At 48.5% G+C, this 19566-nt stretch overlaps 1 protein-coding gene across 1 annotated transcript in view; it reads left to right on the top strand.

Annotated features, from left to right (window-relative positions):
• Positions 1–19566, top strand: part of KCNH5 (potassium channel, voltage gated eag related subfamily H, member 5) — a 353468-nt gene that overhangs the window by 302377 nt on the left and 31525 nt on the right. The window contains exon 10 of the mRNA XM_015426065.1: positions 18386–18582. Coding sequence (XP_015281551.1) covers positions 18386–18582 — 197 coding nt within the window. The remainder of the gene's footprint in view (positions 1–18385; positions 18583–19566) is intronic.

The following is a 19566-nucleotide window of genomic DNA, read 5'->3' as shown; positions in this document are numbered from 1 at the left end:
GGGTCCTAGACTCAAAACCTCGAGCATGAGATTTCTGTGGTGAATGTCAATAAATCAAAAGTAGGTTGATTCACAGATTCACACTTGAACAGCATACTCAAGATTGCAACACCACAGACATTTTGATGCAATAATTCAGAGCAAGAGGTGTCACTTTTCAGATCCTGTTAAATAAACAAAATATTGACAGAGTGCTGATGTTTTAAGCATGTTTTTATTTTAAAGTAAAAAAAAATCTTTGTGTCTGTGTCCTTTATAAAGTTTATATCTCCGCTACCTGGCATTACATTTTTTGACACACATGGCCCGACCCAACAAGGTCTATTTATGTCAAATCCGGCCCTCATAACAAATGAGTTTGACACCCCTGGCATAAGGGGTTTAGGGGGTCTCTGCTCAGGCCTGTACCCAGGATTTCTTTCACTGGAAGGCGTTTAAATTCCTTAGGGGACAGTTAACTTAATTAAAGCTCATTAAATTAAGGTTAGTGAGGATGGCCAGGGCTGGGACTGAGTGTGGCAGGGTAGGGGTGTGATTGGTGGGGCTTGGCTGATGACTCAGGGGGCATGCCCCCCAAATGCCCCACTGTTGCTATGGGCCTGTCTCTGCTACCAACTAGTCCGATCTTGTTAGATCTTAGAAGCTAAGCAGGGTCCACCTGGGGTAGTACTTGGATGGGAGCCCACCAAGGAAGTCCAGGGTCATGACACAGAGACAGGCAATAGCAAACGGCCTCTGAACGTCTCTTGGCTTGAAAACCCCTTGGGGTCACCACAAGTCAGGTCTGACTTGACAGCCCTTTCCACCACTACTGCCACCAGATGAAACAACAGCTTCTGACAGATGGTCAAAACCAGTGAGATGAGTGGATCATGTTTCGCCACATAGGCCCCTTGGTTTGAATTGTGAGTACAGATGGGGTTTAATGATCCGGCATATTTATTACGGGTCTGCAATTCAAATTCGGAAATATTCGGAGTACGAATAATTCCAGTTTTATCGGCAGAATAATGCTGCCCTTGCAGGTGGGCCTTTGAAGGCTATTAGGCTGGATGCTCTGTGATGCCAGTAGAGAAGAGATGGGCTGATTACTGGTGCTATCAATTCAATAAAAATTTTGCTCACAGGACTCCACAGCTTAGAGCAGTGATGGCGAACCTTTTAGAGACTGAGTGCCCAAACTGCGACCCAAAACCCACTTATTTATCGCAAAGTGCCAACACGGCAATTTAACCTGAATACTGAGGTTTCACTTTAGCAAAAACAACTCATACATTAACATAAGATGATCCAAACAAAGTAAGGAAAGCAATCCCAAATGCTTTCATTGACTTAAAATGATTTGGCAGAGAATTCGACACTTTAATGATGGTCTGGGCCTGGCTGGGGCGATGGCACACGTGCCCACGGAGAGGGCTCTGAGTGCCACCTCTGGCACCCGTGCCATAGGTTCGCCACCACTGGCTTAGAGGAAGCATTGCAGAGTTACAGCTTATCTCCTGTCTACAGATATCAGTTCCCAGGCACAAAGTGAATGCTGTGGAAGGAGGACTCCATGGCATTGCACTGCATTGAAATCACTGTTCTCCCCAGATGTGGTGCTCTCATGTATCTCAGCGGTCCAGGCATCCCAACGGGGTCACCATCACGCCACCCCGGGACCGCACCACAGCGCCACAGAACCCTGCCTTTCCTCAGGGTTCAAGGCGACTTACAATAGTGTGCATGCGTGTTAAGTGTTGTGAAGTCACATCCAACTTATGGCGACCCTATGAACAACCTCCCAACATTCCTATGATTGACAACCTTGCTCAGGTCTTGCAAACTGAGGGTTGGGGCTTCCTTGATGGAGTCAACCCACCTCATGTTCTTTCTTCCTCTGTTCCTGCCACCGTTGACTTTTCCTAGCATGATCTTTTCCAGTGATTCTTGTCGTCTCGTGAGGTGACCAAAGTACAATAGCCTCAGCTTAGTCATTTTAGTTTCTAGGGAGAGTTCAGGCTTGATTTGATCTACAAACGGGCGGCATGCACCCCCAGTGGCTAGCCCATGGCAATAGTTTGTTCCGAACATGCCACTTTGGTTCTGACAGTGTAGTGTTTTCTTCAACTGGCTTTGTAACCTGATTTGGATCTAGGGCCATAGGCATAAACTGGGGAGGGGGCGGCTTGGGGGCTTGGGCCTTCCCTGATTTTTTTTCAGGGGTGGACTGAGCCCCCTCTGGTCAACCAGTGCCTGGAAAGACCTTAAAGTGACTATTCTAAAAGTGAATGTCAAAAACAGGACACAGCAGTAGACTGCCGAGATACCACTATAAGCACTGACCAATCCCCACCTTTTCCTGGGTTTAGCCCAGCCCAGGGACGTTGCTGGGGGGGGTCCCAAGCCCCCCCTAAATTTCTGGGGATCCCCCCCTTAAATCCCACATGGCTCCATCTCCATAGATAGTGACAATGGCCTGTGATGTCACTGGTTCCTCCCTGTGATGTCACTGGGCCCCAGTTTTTTTAATGGACCTAGGATAGTAATGCCTCTTGCCCAGCCCCTCCCCCCAGGAAATTGGAAAGTCTACACCCCTGTCTAGGGCGGCCAGGTTCTCCCCAGCCAAAGGCAGGGGATGGAGAGTAGGGTTGCCAGATCCAGATTGGGAAACTCCTGGAGATTTATGGGTGGAGCCTGGAGAGGACGGGGACCCCATTGGGGTACAATGCCATAGAGCCGACCCTCTGGGGAATGGATCTCTGCAGTCTGGAGATAACCTGGAATTCCAAGGGATCACCTGGAAGCTGGCACCCCTACTTGAGTCGCCATTTGGTTTCCGCTCCCTTGCATGGAATTAAATCTCTCTGAGCCAGTTTTTGAGGTTGGGTTCTCATTTGGGATGACTCTGTGGCGAGGAGGCAGGATAAATAAGGAAGACTTACATGAGCTGCTGGAAAGTATATACCTTGTCGCCAGGGGTCGTTTCGTAGAAAAAGAGCTAGGGGAACTCATTAGCATAACTCATTAGCATATGCCACACCCCCTGACATCAGGGGCCCGGCGGTGGACCTGCAAGGCCAGCGGGAGTGCGAGGAAGCCCCGCCAAGGCCCTCCCTGGCCTCAGGCAGGCAGGGGTGGGGAGAGACAGGGAGGAAGCAACTTACCCTCCCTCTTCTCCTGCCTCCTCCTGGCTGAATGAGGGCTGGAAGCGGGGCGGGCGGCAGCAGGGGGCGGGGCTTCATCATGTGCCCCACCCCCTGCACTTCACCCAGGGGAACTGCGTTCCCCCGCGTTCCCCCCCCGAAATGACCTCTGCTTGTCGCTGAAACCCCATGGAAGAGTTTGGGCTTGGCGCCTGGATCATGTGCAGCCTCGTAGCCACTGCCCTTGACTGGCTTTGCAACCAGCAATGAGGCGGTTCATCATGTTCATCATTGGCTCTGCTGGAACCTTATGGAGAGAGCCTACAATGATAGCAAATCGTATATATCGGTGTCCTTGCTGTGTCCCCTTTTCCTGCTAAGAGTTGTTTAGAGCTCACTTTGTTGCACATAACTGCTCAGTTTCATCAATTTTTTAGTGGCGCAACCTGGCCCTGTTTGTTGTGTGATGATTTTGTTGGTGTCTGGGGCTTTGCGATAATTTTAGGCTGGCTGTCGGGGAAAAATGTACTCCGTTGTTGTTGTTCTCAGCTGTTTTGGCATCAGATAGCTCCTCAAAAAGCTATCCTCACCCCAGCTGTTTAAAAATGTGTGCTTTATTAGTGAATTAATGTCCTACCATATCCTCGCATTTATAACCAAAGCAAAGCACAGGCGCAATGTAGATAGTAGGCCGAAGGAGCCATGTTTATTCTGTCTTGTGTTTATCTGGTTTGTGTTTGCAGAACTCAAACCATGGTTTGCAGGCTGGTTTTCAGTTTAGAAAAGAGGCGACTAAAGGGGGATATGATAAAGGTTTATAATACGGTTGCCAGGTCTTACCTTGCCTGGAGTGGGGGACTTTGGGGAGTATTCCGAGGGTGGACAAGGAAATCATGCAGGGGACATTCTGATGTTTGGGCAAACTCTGTGGGGTTTTTCGGCCTCAAAACCATAGAGTTTGCCCAAATACCAGAATGTCCCTGTGTGTCATCCCCAGAACAATGACATCACTTCTGGGTGACATTATTGCATTTGGGGGTAGGGCTCCCCTGCCGGCCAGCTGGCCGGCAGCAGGGTGAAGCCCCGAAAAGACAACCCTAGTTTATAAAATTACACATGGGGTGTAGAGAGTCCACAAAGAGAACTTTCTCTCCCTCTCCCAAAATAGTTGAACTCAAGAGCATCCAATGAAGCTGATGGGCAGGAGGTTCAGAACAAACAAAAGGAAATACTACTTTACACAGAGAGTGATTAAAATGTGGAATTTGCTGCCAGAATATGCAGTGATGGCCAGAGGCAAAGACAGCTTGAAAAGGGGATTAGTTAGATTCATGGAAGATAAGTCTTATCAGTGGCTACTAGCCATGGTGGCTGAGGGGAACCTCCACGCTCAGAGGCAGTCAACCTCTGAATCCCAGTGCCAGAAAGCAACATCAGGGGAAGGTCTCTGCCTCTCTGCCCTGTTGTTGGCCCTCTGGAGGAACTGGCTGGCCACTATGGATTAGATGGATGACTGTGCTGATCCAGCAGGGCTCTTCTTATGTTCTTATGGTTCCACACCCATTTTGCATGTAATGGCAAACTATGGTTTGTACAAAAAGTGGAAGCAAAGGTTTGGCCATAACATGTGATATAAGCAGACAGTTGATCAATCCCTTTCTTCTGCCCACAATTCCATTATTAGAAAGATCTGACTCACACTTACTAGGACTGAAGGGAAGATGGCACAGACCCAGATCATGAACTCACCGAGGGACAGAAAGCAGAGTTAACACACCATGCCCTCCATCTCGGTGAGGTCATGCAGTGACCCCGACCGACCAGGCAAGAGGGGAGGGAGGGGTGTGGCTTTGCTGGGTCTTCCCCCTGTTCCATTTGCACTACAGCAGTTTGTGTAGTTCCACCTTGTTAGTTGGGCTCTGCTGCTGCCCTGCAGCCAATGCAGAAAGGAGACCTTAGACCACCTCCTCGGAGAACAGGAAAGAGGCACTGGAGGTTTGGGGGGGGGAGTATTTTGAGGGTCAGGTCACGCCCGTGGGACTGGAAGGTGACTCAAACTAGAAGTCTGAGCAGTGGTGAAGGCAGGCGGTTTCAGTGGGGTCCGGCACACCCAGTTGCATAAAATAGGGAGGGATTTGGGAGCTGCCAATGGCAATGGTAAGTTCACCCCCTGCTAGCATGTGCAATTTGCCCCTCCCCAGCAAAAAATTCTGGCTACGTCCCTGGGGGGGAAATAAATCCACAAGAACTGTGCACAGTGTGCTCAATATTTCTTTAACAAAAATCGTGAAGTTATGAATATGAAAGTACAAAAGTAATACATTCAAGTTATAAAATCAGGTACATAAAGATAGACGGTGACAACGACGGGACGGTAGTCTCTGGAATGCAGTGCCGTTTCAACAGACGTCTTCTTCTAACCAATAGTCTGTAGGTTGATAATGTATGAAAAATTGCACTTCAATGGAAAAGCTGCCCAATTCACATGGAGTTTGATAACAGTTTCACCTATTACATTGCACAAATAATGGAGGAAAACATCTCTCAGATTAAAGCTTATTTTCCCCCACGGCTTCTTGATCCTCAAAAAACAGGATCACGAAAACGCGGGGGAAATCGGGCAGAGCTGCGGGTCAAAATGCGGCCACGCGGCTTCAAGTCGGAAATTGACCTATAGAAGTGGGGCAAAGGGAGGCGTGACCACGGCCCAGCTCTTGTGTGAAACCGGTCTGTGAAAGCAAAGCCTGAGAACATAAGAACATAAGAGATGCCAATGTTGGATCAGGCCAAAGGCCCATCCAGTCCAACACTCTGTATCACACAGTGGCCAGAAATACCAGTGCCATCAGGAGGTCCAGCAGTGGGGCTTAAAGTCTGTACATCTCTTTCTCTTTTAAGTAGGAACTGGTCTTTTTGGTGCAAGGCAACAGCTGAGATGACTCAGAGGTCTTTACGCAATAAGAGTAATTGGCTAAGAGCAATACCAGACAAAGGGGCAAATCGCACCTCATTTGTTAAATGAACTTTACTATGAAAACCAGGCAACCTGACTCCCACGTGAATGTAGGGATATGCTCCGCTCCGTTAAAAATTGGCACTCCAACAGTCATCAAATAGAAGTCTAAACAGCTACAAAAGAAGCCACTCGAATTATTTTTAAAAAAAATCACAAAAGAAGTAGGTGGGAAGAATATGGACTTCCTGAACAATTACCTAAAAGAATTCAAAGTGCCTTAGTCAGGACGGGCAGAAGGTCACTCGGGAGAGACCAGTGACTCTCCAAAAAAATTATGAGTAACCCTTTCCCCTCCTGTAGCGCTTCTGTAATCACCTTCTCATCTTCTACTTTAGTGTTTTTCTGTTCTGTACAAAGGAGGAGATATGCTCTCACATACAGGGACCTTGTTCTTGGATGGGGAAACAGCAGCCTCAGCACCCTTTTCATCCACATCTCCTGCTCCTTCATGCTTGTACATGCCTACATCCTTGTTCTGGACAGAAAAGGAGCGTGCTTTTGACTTTTTCTGCCTGCGTCAAAGCTGGTATTTGCCTTTCTTCAGGGAAAACACAGAGGTATACCATTCCCCTGCGGGGCAAGTTACAAGTGAGGTGTGTGTGCGTTGGGAAAACAGCTGAAGAAATATTTCCTCACTGAAGCTCGGCAGACCTGTTCTGAAACACAGTTATTTTTAGACTATCCACCATTTTATGGCTGTCTCCACCCACCGAGCTATCATTTTGTGCCTGGTAGCAGCCACGGTTCTTTAAAAATAGAAAGTCGCTCCTAAGAACATAAGAGACACCGATGTTGGATCAGGCCAGTGGCCCATCCAGTCCAACACTCTGTCACACAGTGGCCAGAAATACCAGGTGCCATCAGGAGGTCCACCAGTGGGGCCAGGACACCAGAAGCCCTCCCACTGTTGACCCCCGCAGGCACCAAGAATACAGAGCATCACTGGCCCCAGACTGAGAGTTCCTATCTATACCTTGTTGCTAATAGCCACTGATGGACCTCTGCTCCATATGCTTATCTAATTCCCTCTTGAAGCCATCCATGCTTGTAGCTGCCACCACCTCCTGTGGCAGTGAATTCCATGTGTTAATCACTCTTTGGGTGAAGAAGGGCTTCCTTGTATCCTTTCCAACCCGACTGCTCAGCGATTTCATGGAGTGCCCGTGGGTTCTTGTATTGTGAGAATCATGAAGACCATTCCCACATGCTGGCATTACTCCTGATTTCCTCGGGAGTCGATCTGCAAGCACTGGGATCAGTTTGGGCAGGGTACTTCTGCACAGCTACCCACCTGCATATTGTTATCATTGTGGACTCAGTTTATTTTCTTCCACACATGGCTTAAATTATGAGTATTTTCAAGGGAGAGTGCTGTCACCATTGGTGCCACTATCAGTGGCGTCAGAGCACACACACCCTTTTTAAATGCCCTAAAATATTGATATGTCACTGTCAGGGCTTTTTTTGTAGAAAAAGCCCAGCAGGAACTCATTAGCATAATAGGCCACACCCAACAGCAGGAACTCATTAGCCTATTAGGCCACACCCCTGATAGCAGATCATATTAACGTATTAGGCCACACCCCCATGTTGCCAGAAGTGTGGTCATCCAGCCACACCCACCTTTTGCTTCTTATTTTGTTTACCTTGTTGTCAAAACCCAGGGCTTTTTTTTGTAGCAGGAACCCTTTGCATGTTAGGCCAGACACCCCAGGGTAGCCAATCCTAATGAGTTTCTGCTGTTGGGTGTGGCCTGTTATGTTAATGAGTTCCTGCTGGGTGTGGCCAACTTGGGAGTAAGCCAGAACTCTGTTCCTGTGCGTTCCTGCCCAAAAATAGCCCTGGCCACTGTATTGTTATAATGCTAGTTTAAGCAAATTCTCTGAGTTCCCAACTTACTCCAATATAAGCCCATTCATTTCAATGGGTTTAGGATTGTATTGTAAATCTCTGCTCTTTCCGGGCTCTAAGTTGTTGTTGTTATTGTTGTTTCAATTTTTCCGGCTGCCCTTCCCTGCAAGAAGGGCTCAGGGTAGCTTACAATAAAATTCAATACAATAACAAACTACAAAATACTAGACTACAAAAATTGAAAATTAAAAACCTACAATAAAACTGTAAAAAATATGACTCCTATCTTATACTGCATCTGCTAGAATACAACTGCTAGAATACAACTGCTAGAATACTGGAGAAGAACGGAAACACCCTCAAGAGAAGGAATTTTAACTAAAATCTTGGAAACGGCGCAGATGGACAAACTAACTTTAACTTTGAAAGGACAACATAAGAACATAAGAACATAAGAACATAAGAGATGCCAATGTTGGAACAGGCCAAAGGCCCATCCAGTCCAACACTCTGTATCCCACAGTGGCCAGAAATACCAGTGCCATCAGGAGGTCCTCCAGTGGGGCCAGGACATTAGAAGCCCTCCCACTGTTGACCCCCCCCGAGCACCAAGATGACAGAGAATCACTTGCCCCAGAGCCCCTATCTATACCTTGTGGCTAATAGCCACTAATGGACCTCTGCTCCATATGCTTATCTAATTCCCTTTTGAAGCCGTCCATGCTTGTAGCCGCCACCACTTCCTGTGGCAGTGAATTCCATGTGTTAATCACTCTTTGGGTGAAGAAGTACTCCCTTTTATCCATTCTAACCTGACCACTCAGCAGTTTCATGGAGTGCCCACGAGTTCTTGTATTGTGAGAAAGGGAGAAAAGTACCTCTTTCTCTACCTGCTCTTTCCCATGCATAATCTTATAAACCTCGATCATGTCACCCCTCAGTCGTCGTTTCTCCAAGCTACCAGAAACTACATTTGATAATAAACGGTCAAGGCTTTATAAGTGGTTTGAAGAGTATAATAAATAAACTATACAGACATTTAAAGTTCTCTAAGGACATACAAAGTACAATTTTGATATATTTGCAAGAGATGTACCTAATGATACGAGGTGAAATATATAAACGTATGTTAAATTAGGCATGAGTTTGTTAAACAAGGAATCGTAAGAATAATTTCCCCTCCTTTATGTAAGTTTTTTTCTTATGTTTGTTTTGTCTTTGAAAACAAAAAAGTTAACAGGGGAAAAAACATGACAATTAATACGTAAGATAATCAGCTCAGGATGGCAGAAAATAATTTAAAGATAAAATTTTCACTGGCCCCTTGGGGGGATATGGGGAGTTGGGGGGTATGAGAGTGCCAGACCTCGGACTGTATCGTCGCTGTCCCCAACCGAATGCCTGGTGGAACATCCTAACTTCCTAACTGTAAGAGTGGTTGAGCAGTGGAACAGTCTGCCTCAGGAGGTGGTGGATACTCCTTCGCTGGACGTTTTCAAGCGGAGGCTGGCGGGGCCAGGGCTCTTTTTGTAGCAGGAACGCCTCTGCATATTAGGCCACACACCCCTAATGTAGCCAATCTTCCAAGAGCTTACAGAGCTCTTCTTACAGGAGCTACTGTAAGCTCTCGGAGGATTGGCTACATTAGGAGTGTGTCGCTTAATATGCAAATGAGTACCTGCTACAAAAAGAGCCCTGAGAGGACCATATTTCGGGTATGTTGTAGGGCTATCTTTCGGCTATGCTCCTGCAGAGTGCAGGGGGTTGGACTAGATGACCCGTAAGGTCCCTTCCAACTCTAACATTCTATGATTCTATGATCTCTGCCTTGCAAGCCCTGCGGAAAGGTAATCGATCCCGCGGGGCACGGATATTCTCCGGCAGAGAGTTCCACCAAGTGGAGGCCTGGGCCGAAATAACCGTGGCTCTGGTCAAGGACAGACGGATCTCTCCTGGGCTGGGGACCACCAAAAGGTTCTTATTCCCCAAGCCTTATGCTCGTCTGGGGGGCATTTTGAGAAAGTATGCTACACCGTGCCCCCCGTCGATGCTAAATATACAGAAAATCAGTGTTGGGACACCTTTTCTGCCGTTTTCTTTACCCACGTCATATTTCACAGAGTGGGTTAGAAGAACCCCTCTGCCTTTTTGAAAGGTTTCTGAAAGCTGGTGAGTTCAGAAGAGCTTTGAATCGTTGGCTCAGATCTTCCTGGAACACAAGAAAGAACCGTGTCACTGTACCGTTCCCCAGTATCCTGCCACTTTCTCCCCCCTTTGTGTTTTGAAGTGTGCGTGGCAGGGACGGGGTTCTAAACATCAGCCTTACCTTTTGATCCTCCACTTAAAAGGAACCAGAATGTAGTTGAAATCAAATGGCAGTGTGGCTTTTGAACAAATCAAGCTGTCTAGACAGTTGTAAGGTCTCAGGTGCTTTGGGGAGATGCTAACAGAGCCTCCCTTTCTTTTCTTTTTTTTCTCTGTATTTTTTTGTAAGTGTGTGTGTGTACCTGGAAGTCATGGCTACCTCTGGTGGCTGACCCCTACCGGGGGCCCGGAGGATATTCAGAGAGGTGGCTGAATAAAGCCTGCCCCCACCTCCCTCTTCTGGTATTCCAAGGAGGTCTCCCATCCAGGTACTTGCCAGAGTCGACCCTGCTTACATTCTGAGATCTGATGAGATCAGGCTTGTCTGGGCTATTCGGGTCAGGGTGACAGAGCCTCCCTTTCAAAACAGAGGAGGCAAGAAGTTGGTTTGACACGTGGTTTCGTCTACATGAGAAGCAAGCATGTTGCGTAAGACTGTGTTTTTATCCTGAAACGTCTTGGGTCTTCTCACCTTTTAATTTCTACTGAGTAATTATCCTAAATGTTAAACAAAAATATATAAATGTAAAGAGGCCAGAGTCCCAATGTTCCCTCTAAGCTGTGGAGTCTTGTGAGCAACATTTCTACTTTCTGAGCTACTGGCATTAAAGTTTTGAGCGAGCAATTCAGCTTGTTGTTGTTCAGTCGCACAGTCGAGTCCGACTCTTCGCGACCCCATGGACCAGATCACGCCAGGCCCTCCTGTCTTCCGCCGTCCTCTGAAGTTTGCTCCATTTCATGTTCATTGCATCTATGACACTGTCTAACCATCTCATCCTTTGCCGTCCCCGTCTTCTTTGACCTTCAGTCTTTCCCAGCATCAGGGTCTTCTCCAGTGAGTGGTCTTCTCATTGGGTGGCCAAAGTATTTGAGCTTCATTTTCATTATCTGGCCTTCCAGGGAACAGTCAGGGTTGATTTCTTTGAGGATTGACTGATTTGATCTTCTTGCAGTCCAAGGGACTCTCAAGAGTCTTCTCCAGCACCATAGTTCAAAAGAATCTATTCTTCGGCGCTCCTGAGCGGAGACAAAATATGTGTGAGCCAGAGGCTAAAAAACTGTGAGCTAGCTCACACTAACTCAGCTTAGAAGGAACACTGGGCCAGACTAATGTGAGCTCATCAGAGCTTGGAAGCTAAGCAAGGTCATCGGCCCTGGTTAGCACTTAGATGTGAGGCCACCAAGGAAGTCCAGGATTGCTACATGGAGGAAGACAATGGCAAACCACCTCTGAACGTCTTTTGCCTTGAAAACCTGGACGGCCCAGGCCACCTTGATTTCATTCGCTCTCGGAAGCTAAGCAGGGTCAGCCCTGGTTAGCACTGGGATGGGAGACCACCAAGGAAGCCCGGGGTTGCGATGCAGAGGCAGACCATGGCAAACCACCTCTGCTCATCCCTTGCCTCGGAGGCCCCACGGGGCTTGCCATAAGTCCATTGTAAAACAAAAGAAGTTTGTTAAAAGCACTAGTCAGCCTCCGTCGCTGAAAAGGAGTACAACCCAGTGGAAGCCACTCCTGCGTGAGATCCATTGAACTGAATGGGAGCCGTGCAAGAGAGCCAGTGATCCTGTGTGTTTCTCACTCAGTTAATGGGAGCTCATGCAGGTGAACAGAGAAAACATAAATTGGACACAATACAGAGCTGGATAGACTTATGTCCCAATGATGGATGGATGGATGGATGGATGGATGGATGGATGGACGGAGGGAGGGAGGGAGGGAGGGAGGGAGGGACGGGTTTGATTCCCCACTCCTCCACTTGCACCTGGCTGGATGACCTTGGGCAAGCCGTAGTTCTGATAAGAGCTGTTCTTGAAAAAGAGCACTTTCTGTCAGGAGCTCTCTCAGCCCCACCTACCTCACAGGGTGTCTGTTGTGGGGAGGGGAAGGGAAAGGCGATTGTAAGTCGCTCTGAGACTCCTTCGGGTAGTGAAGGGTGGGGTATAAATCCAATCTCTTCCTCTTCTTCTTCTACCTCACAGGGTGTCTGTTGTGGGGAGGGGAAGGGAAAGGAGACTGTAAGCCGCTCTGAGACACCTTTGGGTAGTGAAGGGCGGGGCATAAATCCAATCTCTTCTTCTTCTTCTTCTTCTTCTTCTTCTTCTCCTTCTTCTTAATAAATAAATAAAACTGTCATGGAGCAGAAGACCCAAGGGAAGAGGCGCCGGTTGGGTTACCAGTCTCCAGGTAGTGCCTGAGATCTCCTGGGACAGATGAGTAGCCCAGATACAATATAATCATAAGCCAACATAATAACAAATAGTGCAAGTTCGGAAGCAAGAAATTGCAAGTAGATAAATAGGTACCACTTCGGTGGGAAGGTAACAGCGTTCCGTGCACCTCGGTGTCTAATCATGCTGGCCCCATGACCACAGAAACGTCTTTGGACAGCGCTGGCTCTTCGGCTTTGAAACGGAGATGAGCACCACCCCCTAGAGTCGGATTCGACTGGCTTTCGAGCAAGGGAGACCTTTAGTTTATTCGTGTCATCTTTGTGTTTAAACTCCCATTTCAAAAAAGGAGCCCATTTTTTCAGTCGTATATGTTACCGAGAATCACGTTTTCGAGTTATGAAGAACCCTTACGAACTGAACAGGCACAATTCAAAACAGGCGACTGTGCAAGCAGAGTCAACACTCCAGTAAATCTTCTCATGTTGCGGTTATGAACAAGAGCAGCACTTAACTACTGAAAGAACAAATTTAACTACCGATAAACAAACACATTTTAAAGCAGCGCCAGAGTGTAAGTTATCCATCAGTAGCAAAGGCGGCCAGGCAAACATTGACTTTCTGCCACGCTGTTATCTAGAAATCATTAGTAGGATTATGCATTCCCAATTCCCCATGTTCTTTTTTCTAAAGCTATTAAATCCTTCAAAAAGACCTGTGTAGAATGTCCTGATTGAGCCTATTATATGAGAGCTAGCTCCAAAGTCCAGGGAAAGAAATATAAACAGATTGATCTGGATTTATACTCCAGTGTGCCTCATGGCTCAGGGTAAATAGCAACATAGCATCACCAGTACCATGTTAAGAACGTAAGACGAGCCCTGCTGGATCAGACTGGTGGTCTATCTAGTCCAGCATCTTGTCTCATACCATGGCCAACCAGTTCCCCTGGAGGTCCAGCAACAGGGCATAGAGGCCGAGGCCTTCCCCTGAGAAGAACATAAGAAGGTCCCTGCTGGATCAGACCAGTGGTCCATCTAGTCCAGCATCCTGTCTCACACCGTGGCCAACCAGTTCCTCTGGAAGGCCAACAGCAGGGCATAGAGGCCAAGACCTTCATTAGAACATAAGAAGATCCCTTCTTGATCAGACCAGTGGTCCATCTAGTCCAGCATCCTGTCTCACACAGTGGCCAACTAGTTCATCTGGATGGCCAACAACAGGGCACAGAGGCCGAGGCCTTCATTAGAACTCAAGAAGAGCCATGCTGGATCAGACCAGTGGTCCACCTAGTCCAGCATTCTGTCTCACACAGTGGCCAACCAGTTCCTCTGGAAGGTCAACAATAGGGCACAGAGGCCGAGGCCTTCATTAGAACGTAAGAAGAGCCCTGCTGGATCAGACCAGTGGTCCACCTAGTCCAACATCCTGTCTCACACAGTAGCCAACCAGTTCCTCTGGAAGGCCAACAATAGTGCACAGAGGCTGAGGCCTTCATTAGAACATCAGAAGAGCCCTGCTGGATCAGACCAGTGGTCTGCCTAGTGGTCCGCCTAGTCCAGCATCCAGTGGTCCGCCTAGTCCAGCATCCTGTCTCACACAGTGGCCAACCAGTTCCTCTGGAGGGCCAACAACTGGCCCCAGAGGTCGAGACCTTCCCCTGATGTTGCCTCCTGGCACTGACTGCCTCTGAACGTGGAGGCCTTTTTTTACCTGTTCCTTGTAAAGTACTGGAATCTCAGACCAGGATTCATGGTGCATACCTAAACGGAGTTACACCCTTCTGAATCCATTGACGTCAATGGGCTTAGACAGGTGTAACTCTGCTTAGGGCTGTCATCTGGATCTGAGCACCATTGCTGTTGTACCATCCTAATAGCTTGTCAGTAGAGGGAGCTGGACCCTGACTCGGATGGCCCAGGCTAGCCCAGCCTCATCAGATCTCGGAAGCTAAGCAGGGTCAGCCCTGGTTGATACTTGGATGGGAAAGAGGGAAGCCCGGGGTTGCTATGCAGAGGCAGGCGACGGCAAACCACCTCTGAGTGACTCTTGCCTTGGGAACCCCATGGGGGGTTGCCATAAATTGGCTGTCACTCGATGGCACTTTTCAAGACTAGAGAGAGCTGGGGACCTTCTGCCTTTCACAGCCACCAGTGTGGGTGGCCAAAGTGCGGATCTGCAACTACAAAGCTCAGCAGAGTTCTGGTGAGACTGGGGACAAGTCCAATCTCCTCCCCCTCCCCCTCCCAGGGTTGCCAAGTCTTACCTTTAGCTGGAGCGGGGGACTCCCGGCTGTTTCCCGGAGCGCGCGCGCGCCGCAACCACGTCACCCAGAAGTGACGTGATCACGCTGGGCACGCTGGGGTTTTCCCTTGGATGACTATGGCCCCGCCCCCTGCGTGCCCGGTGTGGTCGCGTCACTTCCGGGTGACGTGCACGTCATGTACTTTGGGGGGTGGGGTTCCCCCCGGGGCCCGATCCGCCAGCGGCGGGGAACGGGCCTCTGGGGGGGGGGGTTCCCCCATCCCCGGGGGGACTTGGCAAGCCTACCCCCTCCCCAAATATGTATGAGTTTCCCAACCCTACATTGACAGTTTCCAGTCTCTCCCAAACTCCTCTCTAGGAAGAACAAAGGAAGCCCTTGTTTTACTCAGAGCTCCCAAAGCGGTTTCCTTATGCTGAAAATCCCATCTGGTTAAATATCACTAGACTCCAACATTCTTCCCACGAGAGAGTCCCCATGGAGGAGGGGTGCCTCTTCCCTTCCTGTACTTTACAGTACCTATAAAAGTTATATTTTAATAACTCTGACGCCGCATGTCATGACATAACCGTCTTGGTGGTTTCATTGATTTTCCTTTTGTACGAACGAGAATCCATCATTCCACTCTGGCAGGCTTCTTATTTTTTAAAGTAATACAAGGAGCAGATGCTCTACAGTTTGTGATTTACTAGCGTTTGGAAGAGTGGCGATCTTGAATAATAACGAGACAAACCCATTCCAGTGTTGAAGGGACGGGTCGGTAAATATTTATTCTCAGCCCTGTGTGTATTCCTGGTGTCTTTGGAATAGATGTGCAAGTATTAAATCTAATAGGTGCGGAAGTCTAGAGATCCATGTGCTTCTCCTTTTTAACTCTCCCAGGGATTCACAGGAGAAATGAGTAAGAGTCCAGTAGCACCTTAAAGACTTTCGGTGGCGGCTCCTACCTGGTGGAATGAGCTCCCGGAGGAGATCCGGGCCTTGCGGGACCTTCTACAGTTCCGCAGGGCCTGCAAGACGGAGCTCTTCCGCCAGGCCTTTGAGTAGGACCCGCCGCTATTCCATCACCGAGACGCTATCTTCCACCTACCGCAATGTGAGGGAGCGGTGGGTGTCGCCGGATTGAAGCCTGGAAACAACACTCCTGGCACTCATGTCCTTAAGAAAATCTGCCATCAATGCGATTGTTGCGCATCTTGGGTATTTTAAGTAATTTATTGTAGCACCGTTTTTAATATGCTATGTAACATTGTTTTACTGTCTTATATTTTTAACTTTAATTGTTAGCCGCCCTGAGACACTATGTGTAGGGCGGGATACAAGTCGCAAAATAAATAAATAAATAAATAAATAAAATTTTGTGGTAGGGTAGGAGCTTCGTGAGTCACTGCTCACTTCTTCCGATACAGCTAGATTGTGAGTCCTATGTATTGGAAAATGGAGTGATTGCAGATGCCCAATGTTGCCATTCAGCAGTCTAGCAACTGATAACAAAGGTCATAACAACTGATAACAAAGCTCAAGACTAGGCATCAACCTGGACTGAATCGAGACCTAGGTTTCCTGTCTCATTACCAGTGCTGATTTCTCCATGCCTACCACCTCTCTGCATTTCACACCTAATCTAATCACACCTGCTATTGTCATTTGCCTGCTAATGTCATTTCACATCTGAAATCACTCCACCTTCCAATATATAGAACAGATGGACTCGCATTCTAGCTGTACCTGAAGAAGTGAGCTGTGACTCACGAAAGCTCCTGCCCTGCCACAAATTTTGTTAGTCTTTAAGGTGCTCCTGGACTCTGGCTCTTTTCTGCTGCTATAGGAAGACTAACAGGGCTACCCATCTTGCTCTGTCTCCAGGGATTCAGAGGGTGAGAACTGACCCCAAACGTGTGTGGAAGCTTGTCGCTTCATGTTCTGTGTTCTAAACCATGCCAGTCTAGGGTAGCCAGCCCTTTTCTGGAAATTGGCAGGGGCATGAGGTGTCACATGATCCCATGACGTCACTTCCTGTTACTTGCCCTCTAGGGCAGCAGCCTTCTGGGAAACTTGCCTTTAAGTTCAATGGCCAGTCCACCCCTGCCCTCAGGCCCCTTCCACCATGCCTGCATCGAATTCTATCTGTGAATCCCCTCCCCACGGAATATCTGCACTGAATTTTCATGGTGAGTCCCTGTGAGTCGCTTTAGGGGAAACCAGTTTGGGTCAAAAAGCTGAGTTAAACTAATAGTATCTTTCCTGAATTCTTTGCGTTTGGATTAAAGGGATACCAAAGCGAACCAGTATGATGTAATGGTTAGAGTGCCAGACTAGGATCTCGCAGCCCCGCGTTCGAATCCCCACTCTGCCATGGAAGCCTGCTGGGGGACCTTGAGCCACTCACATGCTCTCAGCCTAGCCTACTTTACAAGGCTGTTGTTAGGACAAAATTGTGAAGGGGAGAACGTTGTAATCTACTTTGGGTCTCCATCGGGCAGAAAGGTAAAGGTTCCTTTGCTCGAAAGCCAGTCGAATCCGACTCTACGGTTGCAGTGCTCATCTCCGTTTCAAAGCCGAAGAGCCAGCGCTGTCCGAAGACATTTCCGTGGTCATGTGGCTGGCATGACTACACACCAAGGCGCATGGAATGCTGGTACCTTCCCACCGAAGTGGTACCAATTTATCTACTTGCAATTTCTTGCTTTCGAACTGCTAGGTTGGCAGGAGCTGGAACTAGAGACGGGAGCTCACTCCGTCATGCGGCACCCGGGTCTCGAACTGCTGAACTACTGACCATTCACAGCCTTCAGTTCAGCGTCTTAACCACTTGAGCCACCGCAGCTCCATGATCGGGCAGAAAAGTAGACAATAAATGAAGTAAATAAATACATTAATACATTACAGTTCCTGAGTTTGCTTAGAGAGGCCTGGATTAACCTATACCTTACTATCCTTAAAAACAGTGAAGTTGGCAGAAATGCTCAGCAGATAGCTTTCACACCTTGGCTGATTTCGCACTAGAGCTGCCTCAATGTTGCGCCACCGTTTGCCCCGATACTATTTCTCAATTTCACACCCGAAGCCACGGGGCTGCATTTGACCCGCGGCTTCGCCCGATTTCCTCTGCAATTTCGTGATCCTCAAAAAACAGGATCACGAAACTGCGGGGGAAATCGGGCAAAGCCGCGAGTCAAAATGCAGCCCCGCAGCTTCGGGTGTGAAATTGACCAATAGTATTGGTGCAAACAGCGGCGCAACATCGAGGCAGCTCTAGTGCGAAATCAGCCCTTGAGACTGTCTGTCATAGCAGGCTTAAATACAGTTGCCAGGCCATGCCATAGAGTTTACCATAGAGTTTCTGGCGATTCCTAGAGCTGCTTGCAGTCACTTCCGGGTTTTCCCCTGGAAGTGATATCATCGCACAGGTGCCACTGATTGGCTTACCAGCAGGAGCCCTCCCACCGTAGCGGCAGGCCCAGCAACCCTCGGCTTAAACGGAGTAGGCTTGGCAACGATTTCAGACATGTGAGGAGGCAGGCCAATGTGGGTCGAGGAGAGGGCTAGCGACGACACATGCTTTAACCGAGCTTTCCCCCTGCTTTCTTGTAGGCAAGGGCGACGTGTTCGGCGACATCTTCTGGAAGGAGACCACCCTGGCCCACGCCTGCGCCAACGTGCGAGCCTTGACCTACTGCGATTTGCACATTATCAAGCGGGAGGCCTTGCTGAAAGTCCTGGACTTCTATACCGCCTTTGCAAACTCCTTTTCCAGGAACCTGACCCTCACCTGCAACCTGAGGAAAAGGGTAAGGCCTCCCAAAATCAAAAAGGGCTCCAGCAATGTTGTCTTCTCCCTTGATTTAGTAGAATGTTTCTTTTCCCCCACCTTCTTCCCAGGGTTCGAGCGGCCTCCAAGGTAGGCATGTCAACCTCTGGGTCGGGCCCGGAAAGCTCTGAGATTCACAACTGATTTCTGGGCTACAGAGATAGTTGTTCCAGATAATATGGCTGCTTTGAGTAAGGTGCTGGGGTTCCCAACCTCCAGGTGGAGGCTGGGGATCTCCTGAAATTACACCTGACCAGGGCTTTTTTTGTAGAAAAAGCCCAGCAGGAACTCATTAGCATAATTGGCCACACCCAACACCAGAAACTCATTAGCATATTAGGCCACACCCCTGACAGCACAGCCATGTTTTCAGAAGTGTGGTCATCCAGCCACACCCACCTTTTGCTTCTTATTCTGTTGACCTTGTTTGTTGTCAAAACCCAGGGCCTTTTTTGGAGCAGGAACTCCTTTGCATGTTAGGCCACACACCCCTAATGTAGCCAATCCTAATGAGTTTCTGCTATTGGGTGTGGCCTATTATGCTAATGAGTTCCTGCTGGGCGTGGCCAACTCAGGAGCCAGCCGGAACTCCATTCCTGTGCGTTCCTGCCCAAAAATAGCCCTGCACCTGACCTCCAAATGATGCAAATTGCTTGTTTATTATTTATTTATTTATGTGCTTAAAATATTTATTCCACTCCTCCTGGAGAAAGTGGCTGCTTTGGAAGGTGGACTGCAGAGCACTATATCCTACCAAGCTTCCCTCCCTAAACCCCACTCACCGAGGCTCCACCCTCAAATCCCCAGATATTTCTGAACCCGGAGTTGCCAACCCTAGTGAGTGGACTCTGTGGAGGGCTGCCAGGTCCCTCCTGGCAACCGGCAAAGGATTGGGGAGGACTTACCGGGAGCAGGAAGGAGGCTCTTCTGAAGTGCAGCATGTGCAGACATCACTGTCCACACG

Source organism: Gekko japonicus, unplaced genomic scaffold (assembly GCF_001447785.1).
Source record: "Gekko japonicus isolate JY-2015 unplaced genomic scaffold, Gekko_japonicus_V1.1 scaffold22, whole genome shotgun sequence".
NCBI classification, from domain to species: Eukaryota; Metazoa; Chordata; class Lepidosauria; order Squamata; family Gekkonidae; genus Gekko; species Gekko japonicus.
This window is presented reverse-complemented; position numbering and strand designations above follow the sequence as displayed.